Source organism: Micromonas pusilla (assembly GCF_000151265.4).
Source record: "Micromonas pusilla CCMP1545 genomic scaffold MICPUCscaffold_5, whole genome shotgun sequence".
NCBI lineage: Eukaryota > Viridiplantae > Chlorophyta > Mamiellophyceae > Mamiellales > Mamiellaceae > Micromonas > Micromonas pusilla.
Window position 1 is genome coordinate 641,555 of NW_003315886.1, and position 16,516 is coordinate 658,070.

The window sequence follows — 16,516 nt, forward strand, 5'->3', positions numbered from 1 at the left end:
GACGGACGAGCGAAACGATGTAGGATTCCGCTGATGATGTTACAACCGGTGAGACGAATCGAATCGAAATCGAAATCGATCACAGCACGAACCGACTGAGGTCCGTCTTCTTCAGGAGCTCGCCGATGGCGTCGTCCACGTCCTTGACGTCGATGACCACCTTCAACCGCGCGTCCTCGCCCTCCGCCTCCCTCGTCTTCCTCACCCTCTCCGGCGCCGCGAACGAGACGTCCTCCACGATCTTCTCGAGCACCGTGTGCAGCCGCCTCGCGCCGATGTTGTCCACGGTGCGGTTCACCTCCGCGCTGATGTCCGCGATGTGCGCGATCGCGGCGTCCGTGAACGACAGGTCCACGCCCTCGGTCTCGAGCAGCGCCTTCTGCTGCTTGATCACGTTCGTCTCCGGCTCGGTGAGGATGCGGAGGAGGTCCTCTTTCGTGAGGCCCTTGAGTTCCACCTTGATCGGCAGGCGGCCTTGGAGCTCCGCGAGCATGTCCGAGGGCTTGCACTGATGAAACGCGCCGCTCGCGATGAATAAGATCTGATCCGTGTTGACGTTCCCGTGCTTCGTCTGCACGACGCTGCCCTCGATGATCGGGAGTAAATCCCTCTGGACGCCCTCCGAGGACGCGTCCGCGCCGTGCCGGTAATCGTTCGACGAGACGATCTTAGGGTCGAGGGTCCATACGAGCGAACGTCGGGGTGGAGTTGAAAGGCGTCAGGGGTGGAGTTGAAAGGCGCCGAGGTGTGTCGGGATCGAAAGCAGCGAGGGGTGGGCGGAGAGATGCGCCCGCCGGGAGAGAAAGTCCTTAAGGATCGGCGTTAACCGCGCCGACGCGGTCGTACGGGGACCGGTGTGGGAATAGAACGCGCCTTGTCGATCTCGTCCAGAAAGACGATCCCGTCGTTCTCCGTCGCGCTGAGCGCCTCCTTCACCACGGTGTCGCTGTTGATGAGACGCTCGTACTCCATCTCTTCGATGACCGGGCGGCACTCCGCGACGGTCATCCTCTTCTTCGTCGTGCTCCCCTTCCCGCTCTTGCCTCTCACCCCTTCGTTGAGGAACTTATTCAGCGAGATGACAACCTCCCTCGGCGGGACCATCCCCGAGAGCACGTCCCCGGGGCCGCCGCCCGCGTTGTCCGGGAGCTCGAGCTCGATCGTCCGTCCGTCCAGCCTCCCTTCGCGGTACATCGACAGGAACGCCTCGCGCGTGGCGTCGCCGCTGGTCTCGCCGCACATGAACTCCACGACCTTGTTCTCCACGATGGCGTCCACCTCGGATTGAAACTTCGTCCGCAGCTTCGCGCGCGTGATGTGCACGGCGTTGTCGACCAGGTCCTTGATGATCTGATCCACGTCGCGGCCGTGGAAGCCCACCTCCGTGAACTTCGTCGCTTCCACCTTGACGAACGGCGCGTCCGTGATCTTCGCGAGGCGCCGCGCGATCTCGGTCTTGCCGCACCCCGTGGGACCGATCATGAGGATGTTTTTGGGGACGATCTCGTCGCGAAGCGACGGGTCGACGCGGTGGCGACGCCAGCGGTTCCTGAGCGCGACCGCGCACGCGCGCTTCGCGTCCGCCTGGCCGACGATGAACTTATCAAGGAGTTCCACGGTCTTCGCCGGGGTGAGGCCGTCCGTGCCGCTGAGCGCGGCGCGGAATTGCTCCGCGAGCGGCACCGCTTTGTTTTTCCTCCCTTCGGGCGGCGACGCGCGGCCGGATCCGCCTCCGGGCGTCGCGGTGGGCGGCGGCGGCGGCGGCGGCGGAGGCGTCTTCGTCGGCTCCACCCCCGCGGCGGCGTCGACGACGGACGGCGCCGGCGCCGCGGCGGCGCGCGCGGCGAACCCGCGCGCGAGCGACGGCGCGCGGCGCACCGGCGCGGCGGCGGCGACGGGTCGTCGCGTCGGGTTCGAGAATGTTAGCAGCAGCGCGAGGGTCGACGAGGACGACGACGTCGACGCGCTCGCGCGGACGCGAGATCCGCCGCCGCTCGCGGCGGCCCGCGCCGCTCGGCGAGCGACCGAGATCGCCATGGTTCGTGCGAAGCCGCGGGCGGTGTGTCGCGGCGGACGCGCGGCGTGGGAGTGACGCGTCGTGGGCGCGCGAGATCGACGTCACCGCGGAGTCGCCGGCGGTCAGCGACGCCAAACGGACTCGCACTCGTCCGTGCCAGCAGCGAGACAACCGTTACGCGGTGGCGTCACAACGCGCCCGCCATGCGCAGCCGCCCCACGTACGGCGACGGCGTCCTCGCGGAGCCCCCGCACGCGTCGCGCCTCCTCTCCGCGGACGCGCATCGAAAACCCTCGCGCGTGACGTGGCGAATCGTCCGCCGCTTCCTCACGTTCGCCGCCGCGCTCGTCCTCCTCTGGGTCGCGAAGGTCCATCGAGAGCGAGCGGTGAAAGCGACGCGGCGCGGCGCCGGCGCCGCGAAGATGTTCCCGACCCGGCCGCGGCGGCCCAAGCCGACGCTGACGGAGGCGTCGAAGGCGGCGCGGGAGGCGGACACCGAGCTGAACCGCGCGTTGGCGCACACGGAGGCGCTGCGGAGGGCGCGGAGCGAGGGAACCGCGGCGCGCGTGAATCGCTTGCCCGCTGAGGACGAGGGGACTTGATGCGTGAAGAGGCAAGAGGCGTCTCTGGCGCGATCGCACGTTCACTGTCGCGCGCGCGCGGCCCAGCCGCGACGATGACGTCGACGTCCCGATCGACGACGCGCGCCGTCTTCGCCGCGCGACGCCTCCCGCTCCTCGCCGCGACCGCGGCGGCGGCGGCGATCGTCCTCCTCCTCGCGGCGACGCCCGCGCGCGCGTCCGAAGGGGACGCGGGAGGATCATCGCGGCCGCCCGTCAACCTCCTCGGCGTGCACCCGTCGCTCCTCGCGTCGTATCGCGCGTCCGATCGCTTCTCGTGCGACGACGGACGCGTCGTCTTGGACCCGTCGAAGATCAACGACGAGTACTGCGACTGCGCGGACGGCATGGACGAGCCCGGGACGTCCGCGTGCGCTAACGGGCGCTTCCACTGCCGCAACCGCGGCGGCGAGCCGAAAGATCTGCCGTCGTCGCGCGTCAACGACGGCGTGTGCGACTGCTGCGACGGCAGCGACGAGGTCGGGCGCGTTGGCGGCGTCCGGTGCGAGAAGACGTGCGCGGCCGCGGGGAGGAAGCGCCGCGCGGAGCTCCTCGAGCGTCTGAAGCTCGCCAAGGGCGGCGTCGCGAAGAGGCGCGCGGCGATCGCGGCAGCGCCCGCGGCGAGGGCGAAGTGGTCCGCAGAGGTGGCGAGGCTCCAGAATGAGCGCGACGCGAAGAAGATCGCCGCGGACGCGAGCGAGAAGCTCAAGGACGACGCGGACGAGAGAGCGAAAGCGCTCGAGAAGGTGGAGGAGGAGGAGAAGGCGGCGGCGGCGGCGGATGAGGAGGAGGAGAAGAAGAGGGCGGAGGAGGCGGAGGCGTCCGCCGCGAAGGAGGGCGCGGAGGACGACACAGCTGGCGCCGCCGCCGCGGAGCGATCGGAGCGATCGGAGCAATCGGAGGATCTCGCGAAGCTCTCGAGGGACCTCGACGAGCTCGAGGCGATGATCGACGACATCGGCGACGGCGCCGCCGCGCCCGCGCCCGCGCCGGAGCATGAGGAGACGGACGAGGAACGCGGCGAGCGGATGATGCGTCAGTGGGTCAAAGACGACGCGCCCGAGAAAAAAGACGACGACGTCGTCGAAGACGACGCGGCGCGGGATCTGGAAGATCCGACGCCGTACCTCCCCGAAGACGTGGACGCGGACGCGTACGACGACGTGAACGAGTCCGAGCCCGAGCCCGAGCCCGAGAGCGGCGGCCTCCTCGGCAAGGCGAGCAAGATGTTCAAAGGTTGGGGCGCGCGGCGGCGGCGATCCGCGAAGAAGACGCGGGGAGGAAACGCCTCCTCCGACGCGGACGCGAGCCCGTCCGCCGCGACCGAAGCGCGCGCGGAGGCGAACCGCCTCCGCGACGCGTGGTCCGCCGACGCGACCGCGTTGCGCGAGACCGAGGACGCGCTGCGCGAGAACGAAGCGCGTCTGACGCGCTTCATGGGCGAAGACGACGAGTACGCGTACATGGTGGGCGAGTGCTACGAGGCTAAAGTGGACAAGTACGTCTACGAGGCGTGCCCGTTCGGCAAGGCGTCGCAGGACTCGACGTCGCTCGGGACGATGCAGGATATCGACCGCGCTTCCCCGAGGACGTTCAAATTCACCGGCGGCGAGGGGTGCTGGAACGGCCCCGCGCGGTCGCTGACGGCGACGGCGCGGTGCGGCGCGGAGAACAAACTCGCGGAGGTGATCGAGACGTCGAGGTGCGAGTACGTCGCGACGCTCGTCACGCCCGCGGCGTGCGCGGAGGACGAGGAGCGGGCGGCGAGGGAGGAGCTGGACGCGTTGGAGCGCGAGATGCGCGCGGCGGAGGAGGGGGGGCACGACGAGTTGTGATGCGATGGATGCGTTGTCGTCACGCCTCGTCATCTTAGTCACTACCTACTGCGTGTAGACTACCCGTCGTCGTCGGCTGCGCGAACGGATCTCATCTCTCGTCGTCGCGTCGCTCGTCGTCTCCTTCGCGCGGCCGTCGTCGTCCGTCCGTCGCGTCTCCCACGTCTCACACGTTGAACCCCTCGTCCCGCAAGCACTTCAAGTGCGCTTCGATCAGGTACCGGCACTTCTCCTCGTCGTGCTCCGGGATGCACGCGTCGCGCGCGTTCTTCGTGATCGGGCACGCGCAGCAGATCTTCTTCGGTTTCGTCTCCGGCGCCGCTGCGGTCTTGCTCGCGCCCGCGCCCATGGCTGGCGAGGCGACGCGGCGTCGCGCGACGGCGACGACTCGGCGGCGGCGGCGGCGGCGGCGCGCTGAGACGCGCGACGACGCGAGGGAGCGGCGCGGTGGGTTGGGACGCGCGCGCAATGGAGTGGCGACGTCACGTCGTCGCTTCGCCTCGAACCGTCATCGACCGGCCGGCGCGGCGGAGCGAGACGAGCGCGAGATGAAGGATCTCAGCACCCGACGAGAGAAAAAGAGGGTTTTTGCGGCGCACGCGCGCGCACTCGCGACGACGCGCAGGGGAACGGACTCGCGTGCGGCGGCCGCGTTCACCCCGCGCGAAGATGCCCCCGAGCAAGAAGAAGGGCGACGAGAGCCCCGCGGACAGGCTCGATCGCATCGCGATCGTCTCCGCGGATCGATGCCGTCCGAAGAAGTGCCGGCAGGAGTGCAAAAAGGCGTGCCCGGTGGTGAAGATCGGTGCGCGCCCGCCCCATATGCGCGTCCCGCTCGCTGGCCGTCGCGTTTCGTCCATCCCGTCCCTCTCGTCCCTCGTCCGTCGTCCGTCGCGAACGACATCGTTCGCGCGGACGACGACGTCGACGTCCTCCGCGCGGCGGCGGGGGGGGGGGGCGGCGCGCGTCGCCTTCGCCCCCGACTCGACCCAACCCTGATTCTGATTCTTCCCACAGCGATCGATTCCTCCGTCCATCAGTCCGCCCTCCGTTCTTCTCCTCGACGCTCGCACCCCCCCCATCCTCATCCTCCGCTTCCTCCTCCTCCTCCCGCGAAAACCCTAAATTAACGCAGGCAAGATGTGCATCGAAGTCAGCGGCTCGAGCTCTAAGATCGCGTACATCTCCGAGGAGCTGTGCATCGGATGCGGCATCTGCGTCAAGAAGTGCCCGTTCGACGCGGTGCAGATCATAAACCTGCCGAAAAACCTCGAGAAGGAGACGACGCATCGATACGGCCCGAACAGCTTCAAGCTTCATCGGCTGCCGATGCCGAGGCCCGGTCAGGTGTTGGGGTTAGTCGGCACGAACGGGATCGGGAAGTCCACCGCGCTGAAGATTTTGAGCGGGAAGCTCAAGCCGAACCTAGGGAAGTTCACCGCGCCGCCGGATTGGCAAGAGATCTTGAACTACTTTCGCGGTTCCGAGATCCAAAACTACCTCACGCGCATCTTAGAAGACGACATCAAGGCGCTCATCAAACCGCAGTACGTGGACCACATCCCGAAAGCGGTGAAAGGGCAGGTCATGGAGTGCCTCGAGAAGCGAGACGAACGAGGGACGATCGACTACCTCGTCCGCGAGCTCGACCTCGAAAACGTCTTGGACCGCGAGGTCAAGGCGTTGTCGGGCGGGGAGCTGCAGCGCTTCGCGATCGCGATCGTCGCCGTGCAAGACGCGGACTGTTACATGTTCGACGAGCCGTCGTCGTACCTGGACGTGAAGCAGCGTCTGAAGGCGTCCCGGGTGATTCGGTCGCTGATCGCGATCGAAAAGTACATCATCGTCGTCGAGCACGATCTCTCCGTGTTGGATTATCTCAGCGACTTCATCTGCTGTCTGTACGGCAAACCCGGCGCGTACGGCGTCGTGACGATGCCGTTCGGCGTCAGAGAGGGGATCAACATCTTCCTCGCGGGGTTCGTCCCCACGGAAAACTTACGGTTTCGAGAGGAGGCGTTGACGTTCAAGGTGGCGGAGACGGCGGACGAGCGCGAGGGCGGACAGGACACGAAATTTTTGCGGTTCAAGTACCCCGCGATGAAGAAGACGCAAGGGAACTTCTCGCTCACGGTGCACGAGGGCGAGTTCACGGACACGGAGATCATCGTGCTGCTCGGCGAGAACGGCACGGGGAAGACGACGTTCATTCGCCTCATCGCGGGACTCGTCAAGCCCGACGAGGAGATGGACGACCTCCCGGAGTTCAACGTGTCGTACAAGCCGCAGAAGATTTCGCCCAAGTTTGAGTCCACCGTGCGCGACTTGCTTCACAAGAAGATCAGGGACTCGTACTTGCACCCGCAGTTCATCTCGGACGTCATCAAACCTCTGAACATCGAACAGCTCATGGACAACCAGGTCGTGACGCTGTCCGGCGGCGAGCTGCAGCGCGTCGCGCTGACGCTGTGCATGGGGCAGCCCGCGGATCTCTACCTCATCGACGAGCCGTCCGCGTACTTGGACTCGGAGCAACGCATCTGGGCGTCGAAGGTGATCAAGCGGTTCATCATCCACAGTAAGAAGACCGCGTTCATCGTCGAGCACGACTTTATCATGGCGACGTACCTCGCGGACAGGGTCGTGGTGTACACTGGGACGCCGGCGTTGGAATGCGAAGCCGCGACGCCGTGCGGGCTCTTGCAAGGGATGAACGCGTTTTTGAAACACCTGGAGATCACGTTCCGCAGAGACCCGACGAACTACCGCCCGCGCATCAACAAGTTCGCGTCGACGAAGGATCAGGAGCAGAAGGAGCTCGGGAACTACTACTACATCGACGACACCTGATCGTCGACGTGCGCGTAGTTAGGTGGGGGCGTAGAGAGGTGGGGGGGGGCGACACGGTTGTCAATACGAAGAAACAAATTCATCGAACATCGTTCGTCGCTATCGATACTGAATCCCCACCCGACCCCCGCGATGATACTACAGTATCGTCACCGCCCTTTATTATCCACGCCGCCCGCGTCCGAGAGCATCATGAACAGCTCCTCGTCCCGGATGTGCCCTCTCTCCATCGCCGCGTCCAACGGCGTCCGCCCCCTCTTATCCCTCGTCGACACCGCCGCGCCTCTCCGTATCAACAACTTCGCGACGTCGTCCCTATCCCCGCGACCGACGCACGCGTGCAAACACGTCACGCCGTCGTCGTCCCTCGCCGAGTTGATGTCCGCGCCGTGCTGAAGCAGAAGCTCGACCATGGCCTCGTGCCCGCGCTCGCTCGCGACTCTCAGCGCGCCGGCGCCGGCGGACGCGCCGCGCGTCAACGCGACGAATCCCGCGCCGACGTCGTCCGTCACGACCGCCACCGCGAGCTCGTCCTTCCATCGGCCGCTGGACGACCCGGCGCCGTCTTTCGGCGGCGCCATGAACGCGCGGTCGACGTACTTGGCTCGGACGTACGCGGCTTTCGTCTCGAACGGATCGCTCGGCGTCGGTTTTTTCATCTTCGTCCCAGTAGTCCCCGTCGACGACGCCTCGCCCTCGCCCTCGCCCTCGCCCTCGCCCTCGCCGCCGCCGCCGCCGCCGCCGCCGCCGCACTCCCACGTCTCGTTCGCGACGTCGTTCCCTCGCCGCGTGAACAGCGCCATCACGCTCGGCTCCCACACGCGCACGTCCAGCGTGCACGACCGCACCTTGGACACGTGCACGCCGAGCTGCCTGTGCGCGCCGGAGCACGTGATGCACAGCAACACGCCCAGGTTGAGCGACGCCCAATCCGGATCCCTCGCGCCGCAGTCCGCGCAGTGGTCGTTCCCGGGCGCGGCTCGGAGCTCTCTCAGCGTCGCGCGCGTGTCGATCGGCGCCGCGGATGATGGGGGGTACCGCCCGAGAGCGCCGTTGGGGCCCTCCTCGACCTCCGTGATCGCGAGCTCGTCGCCGCTAAAGTCGGAGGAGAGCGCGCTGCCGCCTGAGGGCCATTCCATACAAAGCGAAGTCGGGGTGGAGTGGAAAGGCGTCAGGTGGAGTTGAAAGGCGTCGAAGGCGGGGATTGAAAGCGAGGGGTGGGCGGAGAGACACGCCGGGAAAAGTCCTTAAGGAACGGCGTTCACCACGCCAACGCGGTCGTATGGGGACCAGTGTATAGAACGCGCCGGAGAGCGCGCGGCGGTGGCGGCCGGCGCCGAAGCCTCCGAACGACGCGGACCGACCGTGCGCGCCGCCGCCGCCGCCGCCGCCCCCCGACGTCTTCATCCGCGGGCCTTTCGACGGCGAGTTGGGCCCGGGGCTCCTCGTCCTCGACGGCGACCCTAACCCGATCTGCGCGACCGAGTCCTGAGGGTCGAGGGTCCGTACGAGCGAACGTCGGGGTGGAGTTCAAAGGCGTCAGTCGATGGAGTTATGAGGCATCGAGGACGGGGATTGAAAGCGGGGGACCCTGGGCGGAGAGAGACGACGGGAAAAGTCCTTAAGGATCGGCGTTCACCACGCCGACGCGGTCGTATGGAGACCGGTGTGAGATAGAACGCACCTGGATCGCTCGCGTGGAATTGAGCAGCCCCGCGATGGCGGTGGTGATCGCCTCCATCCACCGCGCTCGGTCCGCCTCGCTCTCCGCCTGCAACGCGTACGTCTTGTTGATGGACACGACGCGGAAACAGAACCGCATGTTCGAGTCGTCCAGGTCCGGTTTGATCGTCGCCGTGAGAAGCGACACGGTCTCCTTCGCGCTGCCGTGCCGCACGTCCTTGTCTGGGTCGTTCCATACAAAGCGACGAACGTCGGGGTGGAGTTCAAAGGCGTCAGAAGCGGAGTTGAAAGGCGTCGAGGGCGGGGATTGAAACCGAGGGACCCTGGGCGGAGAGAATCGCCGGGAGAGAAAGTCTTTAAGAAACGGCGTTCACCACGCCGACGGGGTCGTATGGGGACCAGTGTAAGGAAATCGCACCTCTGTAGTACGTGAGGTGCCCGAGCGCGTCGAGGACGAAGAACCGCCGCTTCCAATCCGCGCGCATGTTGCCGCTCCGCTTGAGGAGGTACCCCTGCGTCAGCACCGCGACGTTGCCGCCGAGGCTGTCGCTCCGCGAGTGCGTCCGCCGCGAGTGCGGCGGGCGCGCCGCGGAAGCGCCGTCGTCGTCGCGCTCGCCGCCGTCGTCGTCGTCGTCGCCGCCGAGGAGTTCGAACCCGCCCTCTCTCGAGTCCCCCCTCCTGTGGCGCGCGTTTATTATTACGTTTCTCGTCCCGTCGAGACTCGAACCTCGTCTGCCGACCGGCCCCGCGATCATCTGGCCCTCGACCGCCGCGGCTTCGCTCGCGCACGCGTTCGCGTTCGCGTCCACGGCGTCGCGCATCACCGCGGCCATGACGCGCGAGCGGTCGCTCGTCATCGAAAACGCATCCGCGTGCGACGGCGCCTCCGCGCCCGTCTCTCTCGTCACCCGCGCGTGGTACTCCGCCATCGCGGTCGCGAGCTGCGTCGCCTCCGACGCCGCCTCGCGCTCGTCCTCGTCGCAGCGCCGCAGCACCTCCTCGCTGAACGGCTCGAGCTCGCGTAGCGTGTCGTGCCCGACGTCGAAGAAGCGCAGGTGCGCGTGCATGGCGCCCGCGAGCCGCCGTTTGAACTCCACTTTTTTCCTCGACGTCGCCTTGTGCAGCTGCGCCATGAGATGAAACCGATCCGTCTCGAACGCGCGCCGCGTCGCCTTCACGTCCTCCTCCGCCGCCTTCAGCGACTCCGGCTTCGCGTCTCGCGTCAGCGACATGAACCGCGCCCTGGAGCGCTCGTAGTTATTAAGCGCCTTGTCGAATCGTTTCCTCGCGTCCCTCGCGTCGTCGAGCTCCGTCGTCGCCAAGCGATGCAGCGCCCCGCAGAGGTCCCTCTCCACGTGCGTCAACAGCGCCGCGCGCGCGTCCGCGATCTCCTGCACCGCGGTCGTGAACCGCTCGATGACGGCGCCGCCGACCTCGCACGCGAACGCGTCCTCCAGAGATCCGTAGAAGCCCTTGAGGGATTCGCTGAAGTTGAGTTCGCGCGCGTATGCATCCTCCAGTCCGTCGCGGTACTTCCCGCAGTCCTTCGCGAGCTTGAGCGTCTTATCGCGCAGTTCGTCCACCTCTTTCTCCATCGCGTTGATCTGCGCGCGGAGGAACGGGGAGTCCTCGACGGACTCGAACGGGCCCGCGCGCGCGTTCGGGACCGCCATCTTCTATCAAACGTGGATTGAATATTTTCGATGGTTCTCGCGGGCGCGTCCCCTCCGCGTCCGTCCTCCTCGCGGCGCGCGCGCTCGCGTCCGCGCGCCGCGCACGCCGCGGACGGGGACGACGGCGTCCACGGGAAGCCCAAGCGGCGCCAAACCCGGCGGTCGACGTCCGCGCGCGGCCGGCCTGTGTGCGCGGGCCAGCGGACCGTCGGGCGAACGACATCGATCGTCCCAGTCAGCAGCAGTCGATCGAGCCGCCGGCCGAAACAACAGAAACACACGAAACTAAATCGCGTCGGTCGCCGCCGCCATCGCGCACTCCGCGCCCGCCGCACGTCGCGGCTCGCCACCGCACAACATGGCGTCCTCAAGCGGAGGGATGACCCACGCGCAGCCGAGGGGCTCGAAACGCGCGTCGAGACCTCTCCCCCTCCCCGGCGCGACGCTCGCGAACCTCCCGGAGATCCTACGCGCGCTCCTCGCCTCCGACAACGACGCTCGCGGCGTCGCGGAGGCGACGCTCCGACAACTCTCCAGAGATCCACACGTCGTCCCGTCGCTGCTCGCGATCGCGCGCTCCGACGCGGACGCGAACGCGCGTCAGATGGCGGCGGTCATCCTGAAGCGACGCGTCATCGCGCACTGGCAGAGGCTCGGCGAGTCCACGCGCGATGCCGTGAAGCAGTCGCTTCTGGAGGGCGTCGTGCGCGAGCCGATGCATCTCGTCAAGCGCGCCATCGCGGACGTCCTGGGTAAAGTCGCCAAGGCGACGTTCGCGACGGGGTCGTGGAGCGAGCTCCCGGAGTTTCTCGCGCAGTGCACGCAGTCGCCTGAGGAGTCGCATCGCGACGTCGCGTACGTCGTCTTCGCGTCGCTCACGGAGTCGATCGTGTCGCAGGCGCGTTCATCATCATCATTTCTCATCGCTCATCATCATCGCGCCGTCTCACTTATTCACTCATCATCGCTCATCGGGTTCGTATCAACACTCGATCGCGTCCCCTTTCAACTGACTGATGACCCACGCCGCCGCCCCCCACGCCGCGCAGATGACCGCGGGACCCAACGCCGCGCACTTCGCGACGCTCGGCGGGCTCTTCAACAACGGCCTCGGCGACGCGTCCGCGAAGGTGCGCCTCTCCGCGCTGCGCGCGACGCTCGCGCTGGTGAGCAACGCGAGCGGCGACGCGTCCGGCCCGGAAATGGCGATCGTGAGGGGGCTCGTGCCCGGCGTGCTCGCGGCGGCGCGGCGCGCCGTCGCCGCGGGGGAGGAAGACCACGCGGGCGTCGCGTACGAGGTTTTGGACGAGCTCATCGAGTCCACGCCCGCGGCGTTGGCGGGGAAGGTCCCGGAGCTCGTGGCGTTCTGCGTCGAGGTGGCGTCGTCGCCGAGCCTCGGCACGACGACGCGGCGCCGCGCCCTCGACGTGGTTGCGTTTTTAGGTGCGATTTCCTTACACTGGTCCCCATACGACCCCGTCGGCGTGGTGAACGCCGTTCCTTAAGGACTTTTCCCGAAAGGCGTTTCTCCCCGCCCAGGGTCCCTCGCTCACAATCCCGACACACCTCGACGCCTTTCAACTCCCGCCTGACGCCTTTGAACTCCACCCCGACGTCGATTTGAACGATGGAACGATCCTCAGCGCGGCATAAACCCAAGGCGCTGCTGCGCGCGAAGCTCGTCCAGCCGTTGCTTCGCGCGCTGCTTCCGCTGTGCGGCGAGCCGAGGGACGACGATTTGGGCGGCGAGGACGACGACGAGTGCGATCCGAACAACGAGGACGAGGCGCAGGTGCAGACGGTCGCCGCGCAGCTCGTGGACCTGCTCGCGCTGAACGTCCCGGCGAAACACGTGTTACCGGAGGCGCTTCAGTTCGCGTCCGACGCCGTGCGATCGGGGGATCCGAAGCGTCGGCACGCCGCCGTCGCCGCGCTCGGGATCGTCGCGGAGGGCTGCGCGGACGGCCTCGCGCGCGTTGCGCCGACGATCGTCCCGAACGTCGTCGCCGCGCTGTCTGACCCATCGTCGCGCGAGGTGCGAGGCGCGGCGGCGTTCGCGCTCGGGCAGTTCGCGGAGCACTTGCGCGACGTCGAGGCGCACCACGCGACGGTGTTGCCCGCGCTGTTAAGCGCGTTGCCGGCGGAGCCGCACAAGACGACGCAGGAGAAGATGATGTACGCGATGGACGCGTGGCTGGAACAGCTGGACGACTCCAACGTCGCGCCGTACGTCCAGCCGCTCCTGGAGATTGTTTTCACCGCGCTCGACCGCGCGGCGACGACGCGGCCGCAAGTGCGGGAGATGCTTCTCGGCGCGTGCGCGTCCGCGGCGGCGGCGGCGGGCGCGGCGATGCACGCGCACCTCCCCGCGTTGCTCCCGCGGCTCGAGCGGTGCCTTCAGGCGAGCGACGACGCGGAGTTGAAGTGCCGCGCGCGCGCGCTCGAGGTGCTGGGCATGCTCGTGAGCGCGTCGGGGGGGAAGGAGGCGATGGCGCCGTACGTCGCGGTGCGTTCTCTTTTCACACTGGTTCCCGTACGACCGCGTTCGCGTGGTGAACGCCGATCCTTAAGGACTTCGCCCGAAAGGCGCATCTCTCCGCCCAGGGTCCCTCGGTTTCAATCCCCGCCCGCGTTGCCTTTCAACTCCGACTGACGCCTTTCAACTCCACCCCGACTGACGCCTTTCAACTCCACCCAGAGCGCGATGCACGCGGCGATGGCCGGGTTCGAGCTCGACTACGGCGAGCTTCGCGAGTACGCGCACGGGATGTTCGCGGAGGTGGTCGAGGCTTACGGCGAGGAGTTCGAGGCGTATCTCCCCGCGTGCCTCGCGAAAGCCGCGGAGAGTTTGGATCTCGACGACGGCGTGCTGTACGACTCGGACGAGGACGCGGCGGACCGAGGGAGGGGGTACAACGACGGTTTTGAGAGCGATTCCGACGATTCCGACGGCGGCGGCGGCGGCGGACGAGGGGAGAGGTACAGCGTCTTCTCCGGGATCTGCGAAGAGAAAGCCGCGGCGTGTAAGGCGATCGCCAACTACGCGCACCACGCCCCGCGCGCGTTCACGCCGCGGCTGAACGAGTTCGTGGACCGCGTCGGGCGGATGTGCGACTACATGCACGAGATGGTTCGCGCGCAAGCGCACCTCGCGATGGCGCGATTGGCGCGGTGCGCGCTTGAGGCGGCGCCGCCGCCCGCGACGGAATCGCTCGCCGTCGTCGACGCCGCGCTGTGCGCGACGCAGCGCGCGTGTCTCGAGGACGACGACCGCGAGGCTGTCGCGACCGCGATGGAGGCGGCGGCGGAGGTTCTGAAGTCCGTCGGCGCCGCCGCCGGCGGCGGCGTCGCGTTCGTGATCGAGAAGGGCCACGTCGCCGAACTCGCCGCGCACTGCCTCGCGGTGTTGGAAGGACGCGCGGCGTGCCAAGAGGGCGAACACGACGAGCTCGAGCACGCGACGCGAAACGGCGGCGGGGGCGACGACGAGGAGGAGGAGGACGAGGACGAAGAGGCGGAGCTCGGGCTGATCGTGTTGGAGGGCGTCGCGGAGCTTCTCCCCGCGCTCGTGACGTTTGCGGGCGCGGCGTCGCACGCGTCGTTTCAGCCGCACGTCGCCGCGTTGCTGCGACGCACGAGCGTCAACCGCCCGGAAGGTCAGCGGAGCGTCGCGTACGCGACGTTCGTGGAGGTGGTGCGCGCGATCGGCGCGCCCGCCGCGGTGATCGTCCCGATGGCGTTGCCCGGGTGCGCGCGGGAACTGTCGAGCGCGGAGAGCGGCGGGTTGCGTAGGAACTGCGCGTATTGCGCGGGCGTGCTCGCGGAGCTCTGCGGGAGCGCCGCGGAGGCGTCCAAGTACCTCCCCACGCTCGCGCCCGCGCTCGCGGCGTTACTCGATGACGAGGACGAGGAGCAAGGGGTGAAAGATAACGCCGCGAGCGCGTGCGTTAGGATCCTGACGATGCACCAGTGCGCCGCGGCGAAGGATCCGGCGACGGGCCCGGCGTTGCTCGACCGGACGTTGCGCGCGCTGCCGTTGCGGGAGGACTTCGAGGAAGCGGCCGCCGCGTACGGCGGGCTGTGCGCGCTGCTGCGGGTCGACGACCCGGAGGTGAACGTCTTCGCGCCGAGGATCGTGCAGACGTTCGCGCTCGTCGCGACGGAGGAGGCGGGGAAAGCGGCGAAGCGCCTTTCGGCGGCGGCGGCGACGGCGCGGGGCGCGGCGCGTTTCGTCGACTTCGTCCCCGCGGACGCGTTGCGCGCGATGGGCGCGTGCGTGACCGAGATGTCGTCCGCGCGGGCGGACGTCCACGCCGTGCTCGCGCGGCTGCCGCACGAGCAGCAGGCGGCGCTGATGGGGCTTAGCAACGTGCAATAGAGAGGGCACTACGTGTACTGACAGCGCGTGAACGAACGTTGGCGAAAAACGATGAAAGCGATCTACGACGCGTCTAGACTCTACAACTACCGTCGCGCGCGTCACCGCTTCCCTCTCTTCCCCCCCCGCGAGCTCGAGCTTCCCCCCTTGCTCTTCTTCCCGCCCTTGCCGCCTCCGCGCGGCCGGTCGCCCCCCGCGAGCTTCCCGCCGCCGAGCATGATCTTCGTGTTCAACCGCTCGCTCTCCTTTTGCACGTCGGATTTCTTCAACGTCAGCACGCCGCCTCTGAAGCTCCCCGCGCCCCACGCGAGGCCGCGGTCCCGCCCTTCCTTCGCCTTGGCCTCCGCGCTGTCCGCCTTCCTCAAGCCGCGCTTCTTCTTCATCAGCCGCCCGCCCGCCTCGAAATCCTCCTGGCGCTTCGCCTCCTCGCGCTCCTCGTTCTATACGAGCGAACGTCGGGGTGGAGTTGAAAGGCGTCAGAAGCGGAGTTGAAAGACGTCGAGGGCGGGTATTGAAAGCGAGGGACCCTGGGCGGAGAGAGACGCCGGGCAAAGTCCTTAAGAAACGGCGTTCACCACGCCGACGCGGTCGTATGGGAACCAGTGTAGAGAACGCACCTTCTTCCACATCCCGACGCCGATGTGCATCGGGATCCGAACGCCTCGCTCCGCCTTTTGGTTGTTCTCCGTCTTCTGTCGCGCGTCGAGCGCCCTGCGGTCCCACTTGTTCAGCCCCTGCGCGCCGAAGTTTTGCACCTTGCGTCGCATGTCGTTCAGCGACGCGCCGGTGAGGCCCTCGACTCGGCCCATCTCCGAGTTCTCCATCTCCGAGTTTTTCCCCGACTTGGTCGTCGCCGACGCCGCCGCCGCCGCCGCCTCCGGTCTGCCGCCGCGATTAGGATTGGACGCCACCTCGTGCACGAGGCCAACCTTGTCGGACATGAAGAGCTTCTTCGCGCGGCTCACGCCGACGACGTGGCCGGACGCGGACGCTTGCGAGCGCGACGCGTGCGCGTTCGGGCGGTCGCCGCCGAAGACGACGGTCTCGACGGCGGCGGCGGCGGCGGCGTCTTTCGCTCTCGTCGACGACGACGACGACGCGCGCGCGGCGGTCCGCACGCGCGCGGCGTCGTCGTCGTCGCCGTCGCCGTCGCCGTCGCCCTTCGTCGTCTTCGTCTTCGTCTTCGTCTTCGTCTTCGCGCCCCCATCGTCGCCGCCGTCGAGCGCGTCGTCGTCGTCGTCGTCGTCGTCGCCCGCGTCGTCGTCGCCCGCCGACATCGCGCGCTTCCGCTTCTTCTCATTCCTCGGACGCGCCGCCGCGTCGTCGTCCGCGTCGTCGAACATCGACATGAACTTCGCGCCGTGCATCGCGAGCATCGACGCGGCGTCGCCCGCATCGCGCGCGCTCTTCTTATTCTTCTTCTTCTTCTTCGTCGGGACCGTCGCCATGCTCGCCCCGGC

General features: G+C 67.8%; 8 protein-coding genes across 8 annotated transcripts; 4 read left to right on the plus strand and 4 right to left on the minus strand.

Annotated features, from left to right (window-relative positions):
- Window positions 1–16: 16 nt before the first annotated feature.
- MICPUCDRAFT_33509 (uncharacterized protein) lies at window positions 17–2,080 on the minus strand. The gene is made up of 2 exons (XM_003058798.1): window positions 853–2,080; window positions 17–667 (listed from the first exon to the last, which is right to left on the minus strand). Exons 1-2 carry the CDS (start codon window positions 2,035–2,037, stop codon window positions 80–82), a joined length of 1,773 nt encoding a protein of 590 aa, XP_003058844.1. The 5' UTR covers window positions 2,038–2,080; the 3' UTR covers window positions 17–79.
- A 140-nt stretch (window positions 2,081–2,220) lies between these two features.
- On the plus strand, window positions 2,221–2,619 carry MICPUCDRAFT_58028 (uncharacterized protein; the record flags this gene model as incomplete). Its single annotated transcript, XM_003058421.1, has 1 exon — window positions 2,221–2,619. One exon carries the CDS (start codon window positions 2,221–2,223, stop codon window positions 2,617–2,619), a length of 399 nt encoding a protein of 132 aa, XP_003058467.1.
- A 1,358-nt stretch (window positions 2,620–3,977) lies between these two features.
- Window positions 3,978–4,412, plus strand: MICPUCDRAFT_7713 (uncharacterized protein; the record flags this gene model as incomplete). Its single annotated transcript, XM_003058422.1, has 1 exon — window positions 3,978–4,412. A coding segment is annotated over one exon (435 nt), but the record flags the coding sequence as incomplete, so codon positions are not given.
- Window positions 4,413–4,638: 226 nt separating this feature from the next.
- On the minus strand, window positions 4,639–4,797 carry MICPUCDRAFT_9947 (uncharacterized protein; the record flags this gene model as incomplete). The annotated part of the gene is made up of 1 exon (XM_003058799.2): window positions 4,639–4,797. A coding segment is annotated over one exon (159 nt), but the record flags the coding sequence as incomplete, so codon positions are not given.
- Window positions 4,798–5,801: 1,004 nt separating this feature from the next.
- On the plus strand, window positions 5,802–7,409 carry MICPUCDRAFT_68127 (uncharacterized protein; the record flags this gene model as incomplete). Its single annotated transcript, XM_003058423.1, has 1 exon — window positions 5,802–7,409. The coding sequence occupies one exon, from the start codon at window positions 5,802–5,804 to the stop codon at window positions 7,320–7,322; it is 1,521 nt and encodes a 506-aa protein (XP_003058469.1). The 3' UTR covers window positions 7,323–7,409.
- On the minus strand, window positions 7,382–10,678 carry MICPUCDRAFT_33513 (uncharacterized protein; the record flags this gene model as incomplete). The annotated part of the gene is made up of 5 exons (XM_003058800.1): window positions 7,382–8,312; window positions 8,464–8,665; window positions 9,003–9,328; window positions 9,405–9,664; window positions 9,914–10,678. 5 exons carry the CDS (start codon window positions 10,676–10,678, stop codon window positions 7,472–7,474), a joined length of 2,394 nt encoding a protein of 797 aa, XP_003058846.1. The 3' UTR covers window positions 7,382–7,471.
- A 358-nt stretch (window positions 10,679–11,036) lies between these two features.
- On the plus strand, window positions 11,037–15,056 carry MICPUCDRAFT_47297 (uncharacterized protein; the record flags this gene model as incomplete). Its single annotated transcript, XM_003058424.1, has 4 exons — window positions 11,037–11,621; window positions 11,728–12,174; window positions 12,441–13,184; window positions 13,377–15,056. The coding sequence occupies 4 exons, from the start codon at window positions 11,037–11,039 to the stop codon at window positions 15,054–15,056; spliced, it is 3,456 nt and encodes a 1,151-aa protein (XP_003058470.1).
- Window positions 15,057–15,157: 101 nt separating this feature from the next.
- MICPUCDRAFT_58034 (uncharacterized protein) lies at window positions 15,158–16,504 on the minus strand (the record flags this gene model as incomplete). Its single annotated transcript, XM_003058801.1, has 2 exons — window positions 15,158–15,496; window positions 15,674–16,504. 2 exons carry the CDS (start codon window positions 16,502–16,504, stop codon window positions 15,158–15,160), a joined length of 1,170 nt encoding a protein of 389 aa, XP_003058847.1.
- Between the last annotated feature and the right edge of the window lie 12 nt (window positions 16,505–16,516).

Bases quoted from the DNA above. Each gene is read 5' to 3' on its own strand.
- MICPUCDRAFT_33509 (XM_003058798.1), bottom strand. From the start codon at position 2,037: ATGGCGATCTCGGTCGCTCGCCGAGCGGCGCGGGCCGCCGCGAGCGGC. The intron at 668-852 runs GTCCCCGTACGA...CTCGACCCTAAG, and splicing joins CGCGTTCTATTCCCACACCG to ATCGTCTCGTCGAACGATTA.